Source organism: Zingiber officinale, chromosome 6B, assembly GCF_018446385.1.
Source record: "Zingiber officinale cultivar Zhangliang chromosome 6B, Zo_v1.1, whole genome shotgun sequence".
NCBI lineage: Eukaryota > Viridiplantae > Streptophyta > Magnoliopsida > Zingiberales > Zingiberaceae > Zingiber > Zingiber officinale.
In genome coordinates, this window is record NC_055996.1 from 75,821,229 (window position 1) to 75,838,074 (window position 16,846).

The 16,846-nt window shown below is 37.2% G+C and overlaps 1 protein-coding gene across 2 annotated transcripts in view; it reads right to left on the reverse strand.

The window, feature by feature from the left end:
- The window catches only part of LOC121992748 (probable sphingolipid transporter spinster homolog 2), a 33,648-nt gene extending 17,706 nt beyond the window's left edge, over positions 1-15,942 (reverse strand). For both annotated transcript variants that reach the window (XR_006114991.1, XM_042547302.1), the window contains exons 1-9: positions 15,695-15,942; positions 12,810-12,938; positions 12,004-12,105; positions 11,453-11,557; positions 11,285-11,360; positions 1,191-1,265; positions 523-625; positions 360-431; positions 147-222 (exon numbers count right to left, since the gene is read on the reverse strand). Coding sequence is in view for 1 of the 2 variants with exons in the window: in XM_042547302.1 (XP_042403236.1) it covers positions 147-222; positions 360-431; positions 523-625; positions 1,191-1,265; positions 11,285-11,360; positions 11,453-11,557; positions 12,004-12,105; positions 12,810-12,938; positions 15,695-15,888 (932 nt within the window). In the remaining variant the exon portion in view is untranslated. The remainder of the gene's footprint in view (positions 1-146; positions 223-359; positions 432-522; positions 626-1,190; positions 1,266-11,284; positions 11,361-11,452; positions 11,558-12,003; positions 12,106-12,809; positions 12,939-15,694) is intronic.
- Positions 15,943-16,846: the final 904 nt, after the last annotated feature.

Consider the following 16,846-nt stretch of genomic DNA (forward strand, 5'->3'; position numbering starts at 1 on the left):
CAAACAGGTGAAGTGTGCATCATAGTAAGTTCAAACAGCTAATCTTATGGATCCTCATTGGTTAAAGAAACTTTTAAAAATGACATAATCATGTTTCTACATTCTATTCTTTTGACAGTGGTAAAAAAATACGCCAAAGAACATACGATGAGAATTTTTGTGGTGCTTTTGCAAATAAACTACCATCATTGCCTCGTATCTCAGTTCCAGCATTCTGGTGATCTGAAATAAAAGTATTACTATTGCTTCAAGAAATCAAAGAATCTAATGACCAAAGCCCAACAAGTTATGTCTATGAGAATGTTAAAACATAGAGGTTAGCCAGGTATATCACTAGAAGATAGATGCATGAAACATACCACTATGTTGCATATCTTGGTCCATTGATTCACCACTAATCTTTGCTTGTTTTGTTTTAGATGAGGTAAAACCTATATGATTAAAAATTTTAGAATATAACACCTTCCAGAATTATATGTGGCCAACCATATAGACTAGCTAGTGACAACTAAAATTATGCACCTTTGAGCTGCAAAGGTTTTATGATGAAACCTAAAATGGCAAATGGAAGCATCAAAATTGACTCTCCCCAGAATGCAGCTCGCCAATGTAGATGGTTCCCAACCTGGTAAAATTGAAGGAAAAAACCAAAATTATATATATCCTATTTGATGAACCAATTGAAACTTCATTTCTTATAGGAACCCTTCTAAAAACAAAAGTTTCTACTAGTTTCAAATTCAGAAGGCAATCTGAGGAATAATTGAGATATCATACAGCAAGATCTGCTAAAGAAACAAAAGATCAATGTCTTTTAAATACAAATTCCACACCTATTTGACAACTTGTCAGACTGGCACAGTGTGCCATTGGGTGTATATTAATTTTTACTGCTTGATTTTCAGAAATTACAGTCTCAAATCCATCCTTGTCAAAGCAAAGATGCCGTATGAACAAATCTGAGCGCTAAGTGAATCTATTATATCAGTTATTATACACTTATCACAAAACATTTAGAAAAAATTGTTAGCAGAACAAACTATCATAAAAAAAGAAAAACAAATAAGAATCTAGCATAATCCTGTAATGGTAACAGACCATGTTCCCTTTAACACAACTAAATAAAATATTTGAAGAGTGGCAATAAAAATTAATTGATCAATAAGTACAATAATATATAAAAGACTAACCAGCCCGCCATATACATAGCCAATTGCAATTCCTGTAGGTATACACATGTAGAAGATTGCAAGCCATGCTGTTTTCTGATGCCGTGTACAAAATAAAGCAACAAATTAACCATCATGGAGAAAAGACTGATAAGTGAGCAAAGGCAAACATAAACCGAGTTACACACATCAAACTCATAAGATTGAAATATTTCAAGTGGCATCACTATTATAAGATCCTCCTTGAGGAAATAATAAAAACATATCAAACACAGATTATACTGGCTGATTGTTTATCGCATTCAAGTTGCTAAGGAAAGCCAGACCATAGTGGCCCCTCAAGGTCCTGAATCTATATGAGCAAGTATTAAGAAGAGCCACACATCTAAATGAAGCAAGGGGTTCATTGGAAGAAATTCATGGAGGAAGACTCCAATGGATATGTCAAAATCCAATTGTTCATTGGAGTGTCATCCCAGTGAAGTTAAGCCTTCTTAGAAACATGTTTTTTTCAAAGAGCTGATAACTTTACCCTTTTTCCTAAATGAAACTAATAGGATCAGTTCACAGGATACAAATGCACCTACTCGGCAATTTTCAAAGTGTTCATTAGGATTATGATTGATTTATGCCTCGGTGAAGCTCAAGGGCCATCTGAACGTGGACCATAATCTGAGTCATTCACACCTTAAATGCACCTTTGATATAACAAACGTTCTCTCATCACAAGTTGAATTTATTGCAATGCTTAGAAGATCACACATCAAATATGAGCATTTAAAAGTTCTTAGTTCCCCTAGACATTGCATGTTACCTTCTAAGAACTAAATGAAGGCATTTCTCAAACATAAATAGGTATTCAATCTTTTTCTATTGTGTTGGCTATTGACAATAGCATATCTTGTAATTTGAAGTGTAATATTAAAATTAAAGAAGCTATTAAACTTGTTACCTCTAGGTGTGCTTAACAGAAATCCTACTCTTTTCTGAAGTATAATGTTTTCAATATTTATCCAAGTTACAACTTCTAAAGAGGTCCAGAAGAGGAAATAGAATCAACATGGACATAAAGCCACTTTATTTAAGTAAAAAAAAAGTAGCCTAGTGAACAACATGAATAGGTGTCCCTTCACACTGTCACTAACTGATAGAAACTAATCTGCCAAACTGATATCTTTACTCCATAATTATTGACCATGACTGCTTTAAGTTCACAAGCATATAATAAGTCAGAACTACTCCACAGGAATTGCAGAAAAAAAAAATCATGTATTCATGTACAACACTCAATTCTCTATTCGTAATTTATAAGAATCATATAAATTCTAAGTTTAAGCAAAGGTTTGTACTTTTATCACTTTTCCATGTGATAATTATTGGAATCTATTCCTTTAAAGACGACGGAACAGTTCAATCACCTCAATGGGTTGGATTTTGTTCCTCTAGGAAACCACTATGCGCTCATTATTTAACTCACGGCAAAGAAATTACATTCTTCTATTCAGTCAAACAATTTGGTAGCACAATAAAATATAAATGTATACAATGGTCTCTTTCCAAACAACTCAAGCTTCTGGATAAGTGGTCAGTTTCTGACGCGGGGGAAGGAACCTTCGAGTGCGATGTTTGAATTAGAAGTTTGCAGAGAAAGGCATAGGAAGATAATTCGTAAACAAAGAGTAGCCGTTCTAGGTTTAAACGAAAATAAATTTTATTCAAATCAAAACCAAACTTAACATCTACCACATTAACGTACCTATTTTTACAAGAGGTCTAACTCTTGTTTAAATAACCTAAGAAATAAGAAAAATCGCAACAAAAAAAAAAAAGTAAAAGTAAAAAGAATTAATCTAAAAAAAAAGATAAAATCTAAACTAACTTTAAGAAAAGAAAATTAATCCTAAAAAAAAGATAAAATCTAAATTAATTTTTTAGAAAAGAAAACTAATTCTAAATATTCGAAACAAATAAAAGAAAAGTCAAAAGACCAAATCTAGAGTTTTTGTGACTCGGTTCACATGAACCATGAAGCCGCAACACAGTCGTTCCCTTGCGCATGGCTTGGTCGTGTCAGCCACTGAAAAGCCGATTCTGTCTCGTTCGGACTCCAAATAAAGAACAACCACATCAGGAGGCCACAAGCAAATTATCTTCCTTGTCGATAGTCTTGATCGTCCTTCTTCAAAGCCCAAAAGGGAGCATAGTAATCTTGTTTTCTTCTCGTCACAACTTGGAAGGGAACATGGTCGTGTTGGATAATATAACTTGGAAGGGAACATGGTCGTGTTGGATAATATGAGTGTTAGGATGTATACTAAAAGCCTAACTTTTTGTATGAACATTTATTTTGAAATGAGAATCACATTGGTCAAATGTCTGCATTTAGTAAAATGCAGTTGTCCATTTAATTTATATTGTAGATAACATGGTGTGTGGTGTCACACAGAAGATAATGTTATCAGTTCCTTATAAATTATAAATAGTAGCTCACAACCAAGATAGATTGGGACAAACCATTGGAATGGTTGTAGTGTGATTTTGTATTAGTTTATCTTGACTATAAAATTACACTAGTACACTATGTGTGTATTGAGTAGGGTCATTTGAGGTTGTTCGATTTATACTGACTACATAAAAGAACATAACATCTGTTATTATGGATGTGCGTACTCTTAATCCCGATATAATAACAAGCACATATACTTAATATTTATTTCTTTAATTTATCAATGGGTGAGATTTATTCGTTAAATCAATAGGCTCGATAAGTTGGGAAATAATATTATTTATATGGTGTGTTGTTGATTATAGAAGGAAACTGTATCCTAATTATCTAGGTTGATGATGTCCCCTTGAGGAGCTCATAAGGATTGTCATGTAAACCCTGCAGGTGGACTTAGTTCTGACATGACAATGAAGTTGAGTGGTACTACTCTTGGAGCTAGATATTAATTAAGTAAGTTGTCAGTATCTCATTTAATTAATGGGCATTCGATATCTTAAACACAGAGAAACTAATGCACTCATGATAAGAAGGAGCTCATAATGTAATATGGGATTGGTGCGGTAGTTCAATAATAACTCTTTGGTGGTATAAGTTATTATAGATGAACTTGAGTTGAGTGTTCGTGTCGAACACAGGAAGCTCAAGTCCATCAGGAGGCCAAAACCAATTCCTCCTCTATGTTGTAGCCTCTATAAAGCCTCACATTCACCCGTTTTGGTTTTGCTTCCTATCTAAGAAAGGGATCGGCCACATCCTTACTTGGTGCCCAAGCAAGGGGTCGGCCAAGTCTGGCTTCCTACCCAAAAAAAGGATCGGCCAAACCTTGCTTAGTGCCCAAGCAAGGGGTCGGCCAAACCAAAAGGATAAGAAAAGAAAAAAAAAAGGGGGAGATTTTTTCTCAACAAAATTAGAGATTTTTTTAGAAAGAATTACGTTGATTCTTTCTTAAAAATTTTCTAAAAAGAATTATATTAATTCTTTCTTAAGAAATTTTTCTAAAAAGAATTATGTTAATTCTTTCCTAGAGATTTTTCTAAAAAGAATTATGTTGATTCTTTCTTAGAAATTTTCTAAACAAAAATCTATTACTTTTTCTCCTTTTTTATCTGAGGCAAAGGGTTATAAAAGGAGAGGAGGTTGTGCCACAACAATCAACAATTCAATTAAGAATTAATAAGTTTCTCTCCACAACTAAAAACCCTCTCCTTTCCCTTAAGGCCGGCGCCCCATTCTTTCTTTTCTTTCCTCTAGGGTCGGCGCCCCACTTCTTTTCTTCTTCCCTTTTCTTCCCTCTAGGGTCGGCGCCCCATCTTCTCTTGGTGGCAGGAGCTTGGAGGAAAAGAAAACGAAGAGACGAAGCACATTGGTGGCCGACGGTTTGGAGGAGAAGAAGAAGAAGGAGGCGTTCTTTTCTTTGCATCCTTTGGTGATAGGCGGCTTGGAAACAAAAAGGATTCGGATGTTTTTGTCTTAATAGATCGTCGCCCACACGACGTCCAAGAAGAAGAGAAAAATACGACAGAAGATCAAGAGGTCTTTGTCTACGAAGAAAGGTACAACTAGTTATTTATTCCGTAGTACAACTAGTTTTGTTTTCTTTGTATGGATCCTGAAATACCAACACAAGAGGCTAGCGATTTCGTGTTTTCGTTTTTGTGCTTCGGTTTGTGTTTCGATCTTGTGCTTTGATTGAGATATCTGTAGTTAAACCTAAGGTTATTGTGAGAAGTTTAAAGATTCAATTTCTTTGAAAGGTTTTGTCTAGGAAGTGGTGAATGATCCGATAACCAAGAAAGCCTAGTGTCTCGCCTACGACCTGAAAGCCGATCTTAAAATAAATATTTAATCAACTTCTGTAATATGGTTTAACTTCAGAAGAACACAAGGGTTGAACTTGGAGTAAAAATGTTAAGTTTCGTTTCCAATCCAGATTTAACTTTAAAGAACGAACTTGGAGTAAAAATGTCAAGTTTCGTTTCCAATCCAAGTTTAACTTCTGAAGAGCAGGATTGATAGGAAAAGTTTTGTGCTTGTACAAATTTTTTTGTACAGGGAACAGAACGGTATTCCAAGTAGCACCCAGCAATGAGATGATTGTGTCCCTGGATACTCCTGCATTAGTTTCTATGTCCCAGTCCTACATCCTCAGTAAAATCAAGCCAGTTTACTTGTTAGGCTAGGCTCAATTCAGCCCAATGTGCTCACTCACACGGATTGAGAGCACTAACAATATAGATATGCACATCAGTCCTTTCCTAGCAGCACACAATCAGTCAGCTTCAGCACAATTGATCAAAGTCTCATTAAATCTCAGGATGGATGTTAACATGACTGTGTACAGAAACTAACATATTGAAACTTGGAATCAGCATGATTCTTCTCAGTTCACACCCATAGAATGACATTTGTATATATTACTACATCCTCTGAAGGATCATAAGTTCCAGTCAACCAACAATCAACAGAAACCATAATTTCAAACGTATCTGCAAAATTGTTGTGCTAAATTACAATACAAGCCAAGAAAAAAAATTGCAAAGGCACTAATCATACAGATTTTTTAATTACTGTTCAAAGTAAAACCTAAAATCTCGTGTTATAGGAACCCCACGAGTTAGGCCTTTATATAGAAAAGAAGATATACACCAAAAGACTCAAATACCCTTTTACTTATTCTAACACTCCCCCTCAAGCTTGAGAATATAGATTATATACACCAAGCTTGTTACATATGTAGTCAATCCGAGGACCTCTAAGTGATTTAGTGAATATATCTGCTAGCTGATCATTTGAGTTGACAAAGCTAGTAGATATTTCTCCAGATATGACTTTCTCTCTGACAAAGTGACAGTCAACTTCAATATGCTTTGTTCTCTCATGAAAGACTGGATTTGAGGCAATATGCATAGCGGCTTGGTTGTCACATATGAGTATCATTTGTGTAACCTCTCCAAACCTTAGTTCCTAAAGCAACTATTTTAACCATATAAGTTCTTGACTAGCAATAGCCATAGCTCGATATTATGTCTCTATACTGGATCTTGTCACAACATTTTGTTTTTTGCTTTTCCAAGAAATAAGGTTACCTCCGACAAATATACAAAATCCAGAAGTGGACCTTCTATCAGAGGGAGATCCTGCCCAATCTGCATCAGAATACCCTACGACTTGAGTATGTCCTTTGTCTTCATATAAAAGACCCTTTCCTGGTGCACCTCTGATATATCGAACAATGCGAGTTACTGCATCCCAATGTTCTTTGCATGGAGAGCTAAGAAACTGACTTACTACACTCACTGCAAATGAGATATCCGGACGAGTGACAGTAAGGTAGCTTAGTTTCCCTACCAATTGCCTATACCGTTCAGGATCTGAAAGAGGCTCCCCCTGATTTGGTAGGAGCTTGACATTAGAATCCATGGGATTGTCGACTGTCTTTGAGTTTAACATTCATGTTTCTTCCAGAATATCCATTGCATACTTCCTTTGGGATATAATGATCCCATCTTTAGACTGTGCTACTTCTATCCCTATAAAATATTTGAGTTTGCCGAGATCTTTTGTCTGGAAATGTTTGAAAAGATGTTGTTTTACTTGTGAAATTCCAAGATGATCATTACCTGTGATGACAATATCATCAACATAAACCACTACATAGATGCAACCAAGGGTGGAAATTCCGTTCCGTGCCAAGCGGCACGAACTAAATCTACCGTCTAGGTGACTGCTTGAGACCATATAAAGATTTCCGCAAGCGACATACAAGACCAGAAGACTCCCCCTGAGCAACAAAACACGGAGGTTGTTCCATGTAGACTTCCTCGAGCAGGTCACCATGTAAGAATGCATTTTTGATGTCCAACTGATGAAGAGGTCAATGTCGAATTGCAGCAATAGACAGAAAAAGACGCACAGAAGACATCTTGGCAACAGGAGAAAAGGTGTCGCCATAATCCAATCCAAATACCTGAGTATAGCCTTTAGCGACAAGACGAGCCTTAAGCCGATCAACCGTGCCGTCTACACCAACTTTCACCGTAAACACCCATCGACAACCAACCACTGACTTCCTAGGAGGTAGAGGAACGAGGTCCCAAGTCCCACTGCTTTGTAGGGCACCCATTTCATCAAGCATAGTCTGTTTCCATCCTGGATGGGCAAAGGCATCACCTGCAGTCTTTAGAACAGAAACAGATGACAAGGAAGACAGACAATAATAATAGGATGGGGAAAGACGATGATGGCTTAAAGAAACATAGTAAGGAGAAGGATTACGAGTGAAACGCATACCCTTTAGAAGTGCAATAGGAACATCAGAGTCAGGAGATGGGACCGGAGGAAACGACGAAGGACTTGGCTCCAAAGATGTGCCCACAACAGTGTCAGTGTTGGTCGGCGGCAAAGCAGAACGAGGACGACGCTGATAAACCTGCAAAGGAGGAGACGAGGCTGGAGGTGATAGAGGCGCCTCCGGAGGATAAAAGATAGTCACTGGTGCAGGTGGAGAGGGAGAAACCTCGGCCTGTGAAGCGGAAGGACCAAAAAAAGAAACCGACTCAAAGAATGTGACATCAGCAGAGATGAAGTATCGACGAAGAGTAGGGGAATAACACTTGTACCCTTTCTGAGACCGCGGGTACCCAAGGAAGACACACTTATGAGACCGAGGAGATAGTTTGTCAATGTCGGGATCAAGAGCATGAACAAAACAAATAGAACCAAAGACTCGAGGTGGTAGAGGATGAAGGGACTGATGTGGATAAAGTACCTGATGAGGTATTTTACCCTGGAGAGTGGATGAAGGCATGTGATTGATGAGATAACACGCAGTAAGTACGACATCACCCCAAAACTGATGAGGGACATGAGAATGAAGAAGAAGGGTCCGAGTGGTTTCAAGGAGATGACGATTCTTGCGTTCTGCAACCCCATTCTGTTGAGGGGTATGAGAGCAAGACGTGCGATGCAGCACACCATGAGATGTCAAGAAGGTACGAAACTGAGTAGACAAATACTCGCGTGCATTATCACTTTGTAAAGTTCGAAGGGAAGTACCAAATTGAGTTTTTATTTCAAGGAAAAAGGATTCAAAAATAGAAAACAATTCTGAACGATCCTTCATTAGATATAGCCATGTACAACGGGAAAAATCGTCTATAAAAGTAACAAAATACCTTGACCCCATTGTAGAAGAAACATGACTCGGACCCCAAACATCAAAATGAACCAAAGCAAAAGGAGACATAGCCCGACTCTCAATACGAGGAGAAAAAGAACTACGAACATGCTTACCTAATTGACACGACGCACAAGATAAAGACTCTAAGTGAGAAAGACTAGGATGTAATTGTTTCAACTTATTAAGACCTGGATGTCCCAACTGAGCATGAATAAGAAGTGGAGATGCCGCCGCCGAACCAACAAAAGAGGGTTGTTGAAGCCGATATAGGCCATGAGATTCACATCCGAAGCCAATCATCCTCCCCGTACTCCGGTCCTGTAAGGAAACAGACGTCTTAGTAAAAGAAATGACACAATCAAGAGATCGAGTAAGTTGACTTATCGACAATAAATTAAAAGGAGCGCCGGGAACATAAAGAACATTATGAATTGAAAGAGATGAAGAAGGATGAACAATACCAATACCCTGGGATTGAGTTTGGGAACCATTGGCCATGGTGACCATTGGTAAATTATCAGAAGTAGTGAAAGAGGAAAAAAGGGATTTATTACCAGTGATATGATCGGTGGCCCCCGAATCAAGAACCCAAGGACCCGAAGAACGAGATATGCCAGCAAAGGAAGTACCAGCGTCTGCAATGGTAGCAGTGGAACCCGAAGCCTGTCAATCCTCAAACCATTTCAGAAAGTCAGTATAAGAAGGTATTGAAGTCGAATCAGGTGTTAACTGTGAAGTGGAAGCTGAAGGAGCAACAGAACTCTGAACAATCTGAGCAGCACGAGGAGGACGACCATGTAGACTCCGGCATTTATCAATCGTGTGTCCCGGTCGGTGGCAATGATCACACCAAGGGCGTCCTTTGCCACCCTTGCGAGGTGGAGGTCCTTTGTGTCGAGAGACCAAAGCTGACGAGTCGACAGGAACAGAAGAAGGCACCGTCAAGACTTTGGCCGGGACACGGAGAAGAGTCGCCCAGGTATTTTCCATGGTAGCTTCTGTGGGGCTGCCCAGGATCTGGTCACGGACATGAGAATAATATGTGGGCAGACCATATAAAGACAAAGACATAAAAAATTTCTTCCGATTTTCAAGCTCTTCAACAGGATCGGTCGCAGGTGGGAGCAGTTCATTGAAGTCACAAAGAAGGCTAGAAACTGAACCCAGATAAGTTGACATTGAATCCTTAATCTGATTGGCGTTGAGGATAGTCATGAGATCTTCACAAACTTGATAGAGTCGCCGAGAGGTGTTTGTAAAGAGTTGTTGAGCTTGTGTCCAAACAGCTTTGCAGGTTTTGTGAATACGGAAGACATTCCTAAGAGATGAATGGATGGTGGCTCGGATAATACAACACAACTGAGCGTCAACCTTCTTCCACAGAGGACGATCGGCGTCTTGAACATCTTCTTCAGTTTGAGTGAGATGTGTCTCATACCCCTGTCCAACAAGCCAAAGTTCAATGTGAGATGCCCAGGAGATCTAATTTTTACCATCCAATTGCTCGAAAGAGAATGGTACAGTAATATGGTTGGTAAAGATTGAGGTATCTGGCTTTGGAGCGCCAGATGTAGCCATGAATAGAACTGTGAACCGGACTGCACTTGCTTCTGTCAGAAGTGCTTCTTCTGGCGTCAGGCTTGTTGGCTGCTGATGAGGCAGAGGTGAAGGTTCTTGACTGCTGATGACAGAGCAGAGCAGAAGGTTCTGTGCAGAAAGAGACGGCGCCGCTGGAGAACTCGCGCGGCAGAAAGAGACGGCGCTCGGCAAGGTTCTTGGCTGTTGATGACAGAGACGCCGCTGGAGAAAGGCCGCGGCAGAAAGAGACAGCGCCGCTGGAGAACTCGCGGGCAGAAAGAGACGGCGCTCGCTACTGGAGAGAGGTCCGTCGCTGGAGGGCTGTCGCTGCTGGAGAATTTGCGACAGAGAAAGGCGCACGGCAGAAAGGTCGTCGCCGCTGGAGAACTCGCGCGGCAGAAAAAGAGACGGCGCGCGAGGAAGGAGGCGGCGCGATAAAGGAGGCGGCGCGAGAGAACAGGAATTCGGCGCGGGGAAGAGAAAAAGAAATTAGGGTTTTGGCTCTGATACCATGTTCAAAGTAAAACCTAAAATCTCGTGTTATAGGAACCCCACGAGTTAGGCCTTTATATAGAAAAGAAGATATACACCAAAAGACTCAAATACCCTTTTACTTATTCTAACAATTACAAAGGTTAGTTGACCAAAGATTTTAATTACAAGGGTTAGTTGATCAAAGGTTGAAGCTTGTTCTTCTTGGTGGATAACTAGGAGGGGAGTGAAAGGAACACAAACTTGGGTCAAGGTTCACTCATGTACATGTTCTGGTATTTCCTTCCCAACCCTCGCATATGTCAATTAAAGACACATCTCATAGGGAACAACCACATCTAAGTTATCACAGAAACAAACCTGAGTAACAGGAGCATTGTCATCTATAAATGGAGCTGCAAGACTTATGAAAGAAGCTTCACCAACACCAACCAACCTAAGAAATATTAATGAGTTAGATGTTAAACATTGTGAATCAAAATTATATAAAAACCATAAGAATACAAGGAACACCAAATAAGCACTCACATTCGGCATATTGCTATAGACCAAAAGTTAAATGAGCCACCACAACCAGCTGTAGCAATAGTCCAAACTGACAGACCCACTCCAATTAATCTAAAAGGATTATGGCTGCAAAACAGATCAAAAGAATATCATAATCCAACACAAGATTTTGTCAAAGAACAAGGAAAAAATACTAAACAAAATAAAATGCACCAAAACTCTATCAGCCATGAAAAATGTAAGGAAATAAAGCACTTGTATCTACATCATTATGCAAGTAATGAAGAAATTCATCATTCATGTTCAGGGAACTAAGCTATTTAAGAACTAGATTCAAACTTTCAGGCATGGTCCAACAAAGAAAACCATGTGCACTTTGGAGTGGTAAAGCATTTAATATTGAGTCCTTAGTTTGTATTTGTTTCCTTTCTAATCAGGGCTACATAACCACATCCTTTGGTTCGATAAACAAAAAGCTAAATAACAATAACGTACTTCAGCAATTATTATAATGAAATTTCCTTTACAAAATAACAGAAGATATAATGAAATTAATTGACTAACACACTGACCTCTTTGCTAATGATGCAAAAATGGGAGATGCCACTAAAAGCCCGACCATGAACGCTGATGAAAGTACACCATCTTCAAAATAGTTCAGGTTAAAATATCCTCTGCATGATTTTTTTTTTTTTTTGATAGTCAGAACATAACCAGAGAGGAAGCAAATTGAGTTTTAATCTAAGAACAGAAGTTGAGACACAATCATGCTTGCTTGTTCAATTTAAGTTCTTAAATATCTACTTTAATTCATCTAGCATCTAGAAATACATATATAAGAAACTATTGTGCATTAAGTTTTCTCTGGACCAAGAAAGTGGAAACTCGTCCCAACAATGCAGTTTCAGCAACTTTCAGTATATTATTTTGACCTCAGAAATGAGCATAATATTGTAGTTATGCACAAACCTTTACATTCTAGCATCATGTTGGTCAGCATGCTAATACAATTTTATGTCAGAAACAATAGTGTGTGTCAATCATACTAACTCCATAAACATTAAGAAATTTTTTGTTTCTAACAAAATTATATACAACCACATTATTTTGCTGAATAAATATTCCCATTCAGTATATTAATATTGTTTGGAAAATCAAAGCCCCAACTGTCACAAGATGTGTTCCATTGGTGAAGATGTCAATTAATTTTAAGAAGGCCCAAGTACTTCAATAATTATTTTTTATTTTAGGAACCATGTCAAAATTTAGTAAAGGACAAAACAAGCATCCTTTTGCTAAAACTCAAACAAAAAGTAATAATTAAAAATATAAAATATATTATAAGAATATCGGTTAAAGATTGTAGCATGAATCTTACTGAATTCCAGTGCCCGAACTGCATGTACCATTTATGCAGGACTTGTGGCTACCATTTACACCGTTACTTGCTATTACACCCCTATCAACATAATTTAACATGTTGATAATACAAAAAATCACAAGTAACCTGCAAAACAAAACAAAAATCAACTTATCATAAGATAAAGGAAAAGACCAAGCACATATTTGCATGTCAAATATAACTAGCTAAAGCAAGAATTCCATTATGAGCACAAACAAGATATTTTTAAAATGTTCAAGAACAATTTCGTAGTAACCATTTTGCTACACGATCCAAACTTTAGGGCTCGGAACACCATACTCCATTTGTAGGGGTATTTTCAAGTTGCAAGGCCAAATTTCGTTGAATTTTATTATTCATAAAAGAGGAACAACCAATCAATACACAAAAATGAGAAACTTTTATACAAATCTAATACAATTAACATAGGGAAGATTAAGGCATGATGTAAGCAAAAAGAGTAGATTATTGAGCCATATGAGGTAGAAAACTTTCAAATATGATTCTAAGGGAAGGAACCACCTATTCCAATGTTTTCCCGCAAGAGGATATGATGTCTTGCTATGGGATAGTGGATCTGCACACCAGCTCCCATTCATGGTGCACATTTTTGTAGAATGCTGGTAGCAGTTAAAAACTTTGACTAACCTTAGGCACAAGAACTAGACTAGGATGATGCATGGGAAATGGTTGGAATAACTCAGTTGGTAGACGAGAGGAGAAGAATTGAAATCCTCATGTCACTATACACACACACATAAGACAAACAGAGAGAGAAGACTCGAACATAAAAACCTATATATTTAACATGGAACAAAACCCATAACATATAAAACACTACTAAATCTTAATAACTATAACACTCCTTTAAGATTGACCATAAATATTGTATATATGCCAACATGTTACAAATATATAAAACAACATACATAGAAAAATAAAATGGAATGAAAAAACACTAAACAAATATGACAAAGATGATCTTCAATCAAATTGACAAATGGATCATAGATGATAATAATCTTCAGGAGAGATTTCTTCAAAAGCTGAAATTGGGCATATTTTTAAGACATTGTACAATTCTGAAGTTTACAAGGCCAACAAGACAACTTATGAAAGATTGCATAGTGAAAGTGATAGATTATGGTTTTAGCGATAAAAGTATTCCAAACAAAAACAAAATTAGGGTTTCAATGTCTAATTGTAAGAGATGAGAAATAGTGAGCGATGATTTAGTTTCCAGTCATGTTAGTCCAAAAGAGCGATGACATATCAAGACTTAAGAGAGACAAAGGAAATAACTAACACCAATTTATGAGAGAAGAAAGATGTTTGAAGAAACAAAAATTGATTTATCTCATCTTAAATTATGCAAACAAGCTAAGTGAAAAATGATGGGGTAGAATCTAGCAGTGATTAAAATAGAGAGAAACTTGCAAATTGTGAAAAATAAGTTGCTCGGATATATCTCTTTTTTCAAGGTCCATAATTTTTTTTCATAAATATTTTCTCATCTGCCCTCTTTTTGTACTTTTTCTGTATTTCTTGAACCAATATTTTTCAACTAATGCTTCCCTTTCTCATTTTTCTTAATTTTTTTGGGTTTATACGAACTGAGCCCTGCCCTGCTAGCCATGGCATATAAAATGTCTAGAGTTGTTGAACGACTAAGAGAAGGGTGATGGTAACCCCATCAAGCATGATCTAGAATTTGGGTTCACAATGAATGGGGGCTTCTTGGACTAGAGTGAAGATGTTGATAGCTCGGTGAATAGATGGTCTCCATTGGATTACTTGATGATAGAATTGGATATCATGTTACAATGGACGACAACTTTCCTGTCGAGCTTGAAGTCAAAGGGGGTGGAAATATCAAGGAGACATCAAAAGCTAATGCAAAAAGAGAGGAGGAAGTGGGTTCCCCCACCCACCAGGGCGACGCTGCGAAAGCATTGAATAACTCCTAGTAGATAATAACTCTTAACAACCAGGAACTTGCATCTGTATTGACGATTCATTTACATAAAGAATCTCTATGTTTTTCCTTCTTCAAAGGATTCAATGTTTGTCTTCCATCCTCCCACGCCCCCACTTTTTTTCAGAAGGCAGGTTTTGAACCCAATACCTAGGCAATATCTGTTACAGCCCACACCGACTAAGAGATGGTTGGCATCCTCAAAGATTGGTGTAGAATTAACATTGTTAATATGTTTCAATAATATTTTCATCTTTCTATTCCACCCTATCCCACACCATTGTCACCTAGGGTGTGGGGATGGACAATAAAGATACACATGCCCCTTCACCATTACTATTCTAACTCACTGGTAATTAGTCCAATACCACAGTTGCACTCATATTGTGGCACTGATCCTATCTTGTTCTTCTCAAACCTTAAGAAGAGTGAAATGGAGAACATCTTCCAGCATATGCAGGGTAAATGAGCTAAGAGGGATACTGTCCAGGGAGAATAGCTGTTTGTTTGAGTCAGATAGTCATAGTACATTCCCCTTCGCCAACAGTTTGGCTGGGCAGGATTGATGGCGTATCTGCACCTACAATGTATATTTACTCTGCTGTTGCCCATGGCCAACACGAACAGAGCAAAATGAAATATCTCATATGTAATCTGGTTGAAATAATACAGATTCGAGAAGTTTCGATGACCAAAAATACAGAAACCATTCAGTGGCACCAACCTATCGTATTCCGTAGAAGTAAGAGACCAGAAACTCTAGATAACGCGGTTCCTATCTTTCAAACTGAAGAAAAAGAATCGAAACGAAACCCTAGGAACAACGAGGCAGAGGCAAGAAATTCACAGGAACTAGATACGGGATGAATCTGGGCCAGTACCGTACCTCTTGGGAGTGAACCAAGAAGGATTTTGGTCGGGCGGGGGGAGGTCGGGGTTTCCATCGGCTTCTTCAGGCAAAGAGATCGTCATCTCCGCCTTCTCTGGCTCCGAAGATGATGACGAATGAGGAACAGACGATTCCCGGCGTAGGTCGGAGTCCGTTCCCTCGACCTCTACCTCCATGGCCGCCTCCCCCATCGATCGCCCTAGGCCGTTCCTCCGATTCGGGAACACTCCCCTCGGAAAGAAATAACGGTCCTTTTTAAGTTTTGCCTTTTTCTCGTTTTAACTTTTATTTAATGTAAAAAAGTCATTTCACCCCATAATTTAGCTCCGTTATCAAATTGCCCCTCAGTCTATTGCCAACCTTATTTGATAAAATAATCAAATCAAACTGAGAAACCTAAAATAAATTTGAGAGTTAAAATAATTATTCAAATTTATCTTAGTTTCTTTTTTATGATTTTAAATTTTATTTAATTATAATAAAGATGTTTATACTCGTCCTTGATATTTTTACTATTCATAAATTATATAAAAGAATATAAATTTTAACTTATAATTAATCATCAAGTGGCTAGAGTATAAGCTTAAATTTGATTTAAATTTAACTTAAACTTTATTCATTTGAATAATATCGACCTCTAAATTTAAATTTTTATTTAAAATTTTTTACATTTTAAACTTAATTAGTCCTTTGATAATATAAATTTATTTTTTTAATTTTTAATTTTATTTATTTATTTAACATATTAATAAAAATATTATTGATGTCATAAATATTATTTACGAATATTAATAAACTAAACATATATATTTTCACTCATTCATTTAATTTAACGAATTATTTAATCTTATTTATTTAATTAATTTTATTAAAATATATAATTTTTACTAAATCAACATCAAATTTATTCATAAAAATTCATTTACCGTGTTACCGCTGTCTGTATGTCATTATTCCATTATATGAACTAACAAAGTGACAATTTAATAATTTAGGAAATTAAATTAGATGCGTTCATAGTGCAATTTAAATTTAAAAAATGGACTCAAGTGAATAAACTTTTTTTAATTAGATTTAGTTTTGACCAAAATTAAAATATCGTTCTGTTTGATATTTTTAATTCCTACCTATTTTCCTTTTCGCTCCAAC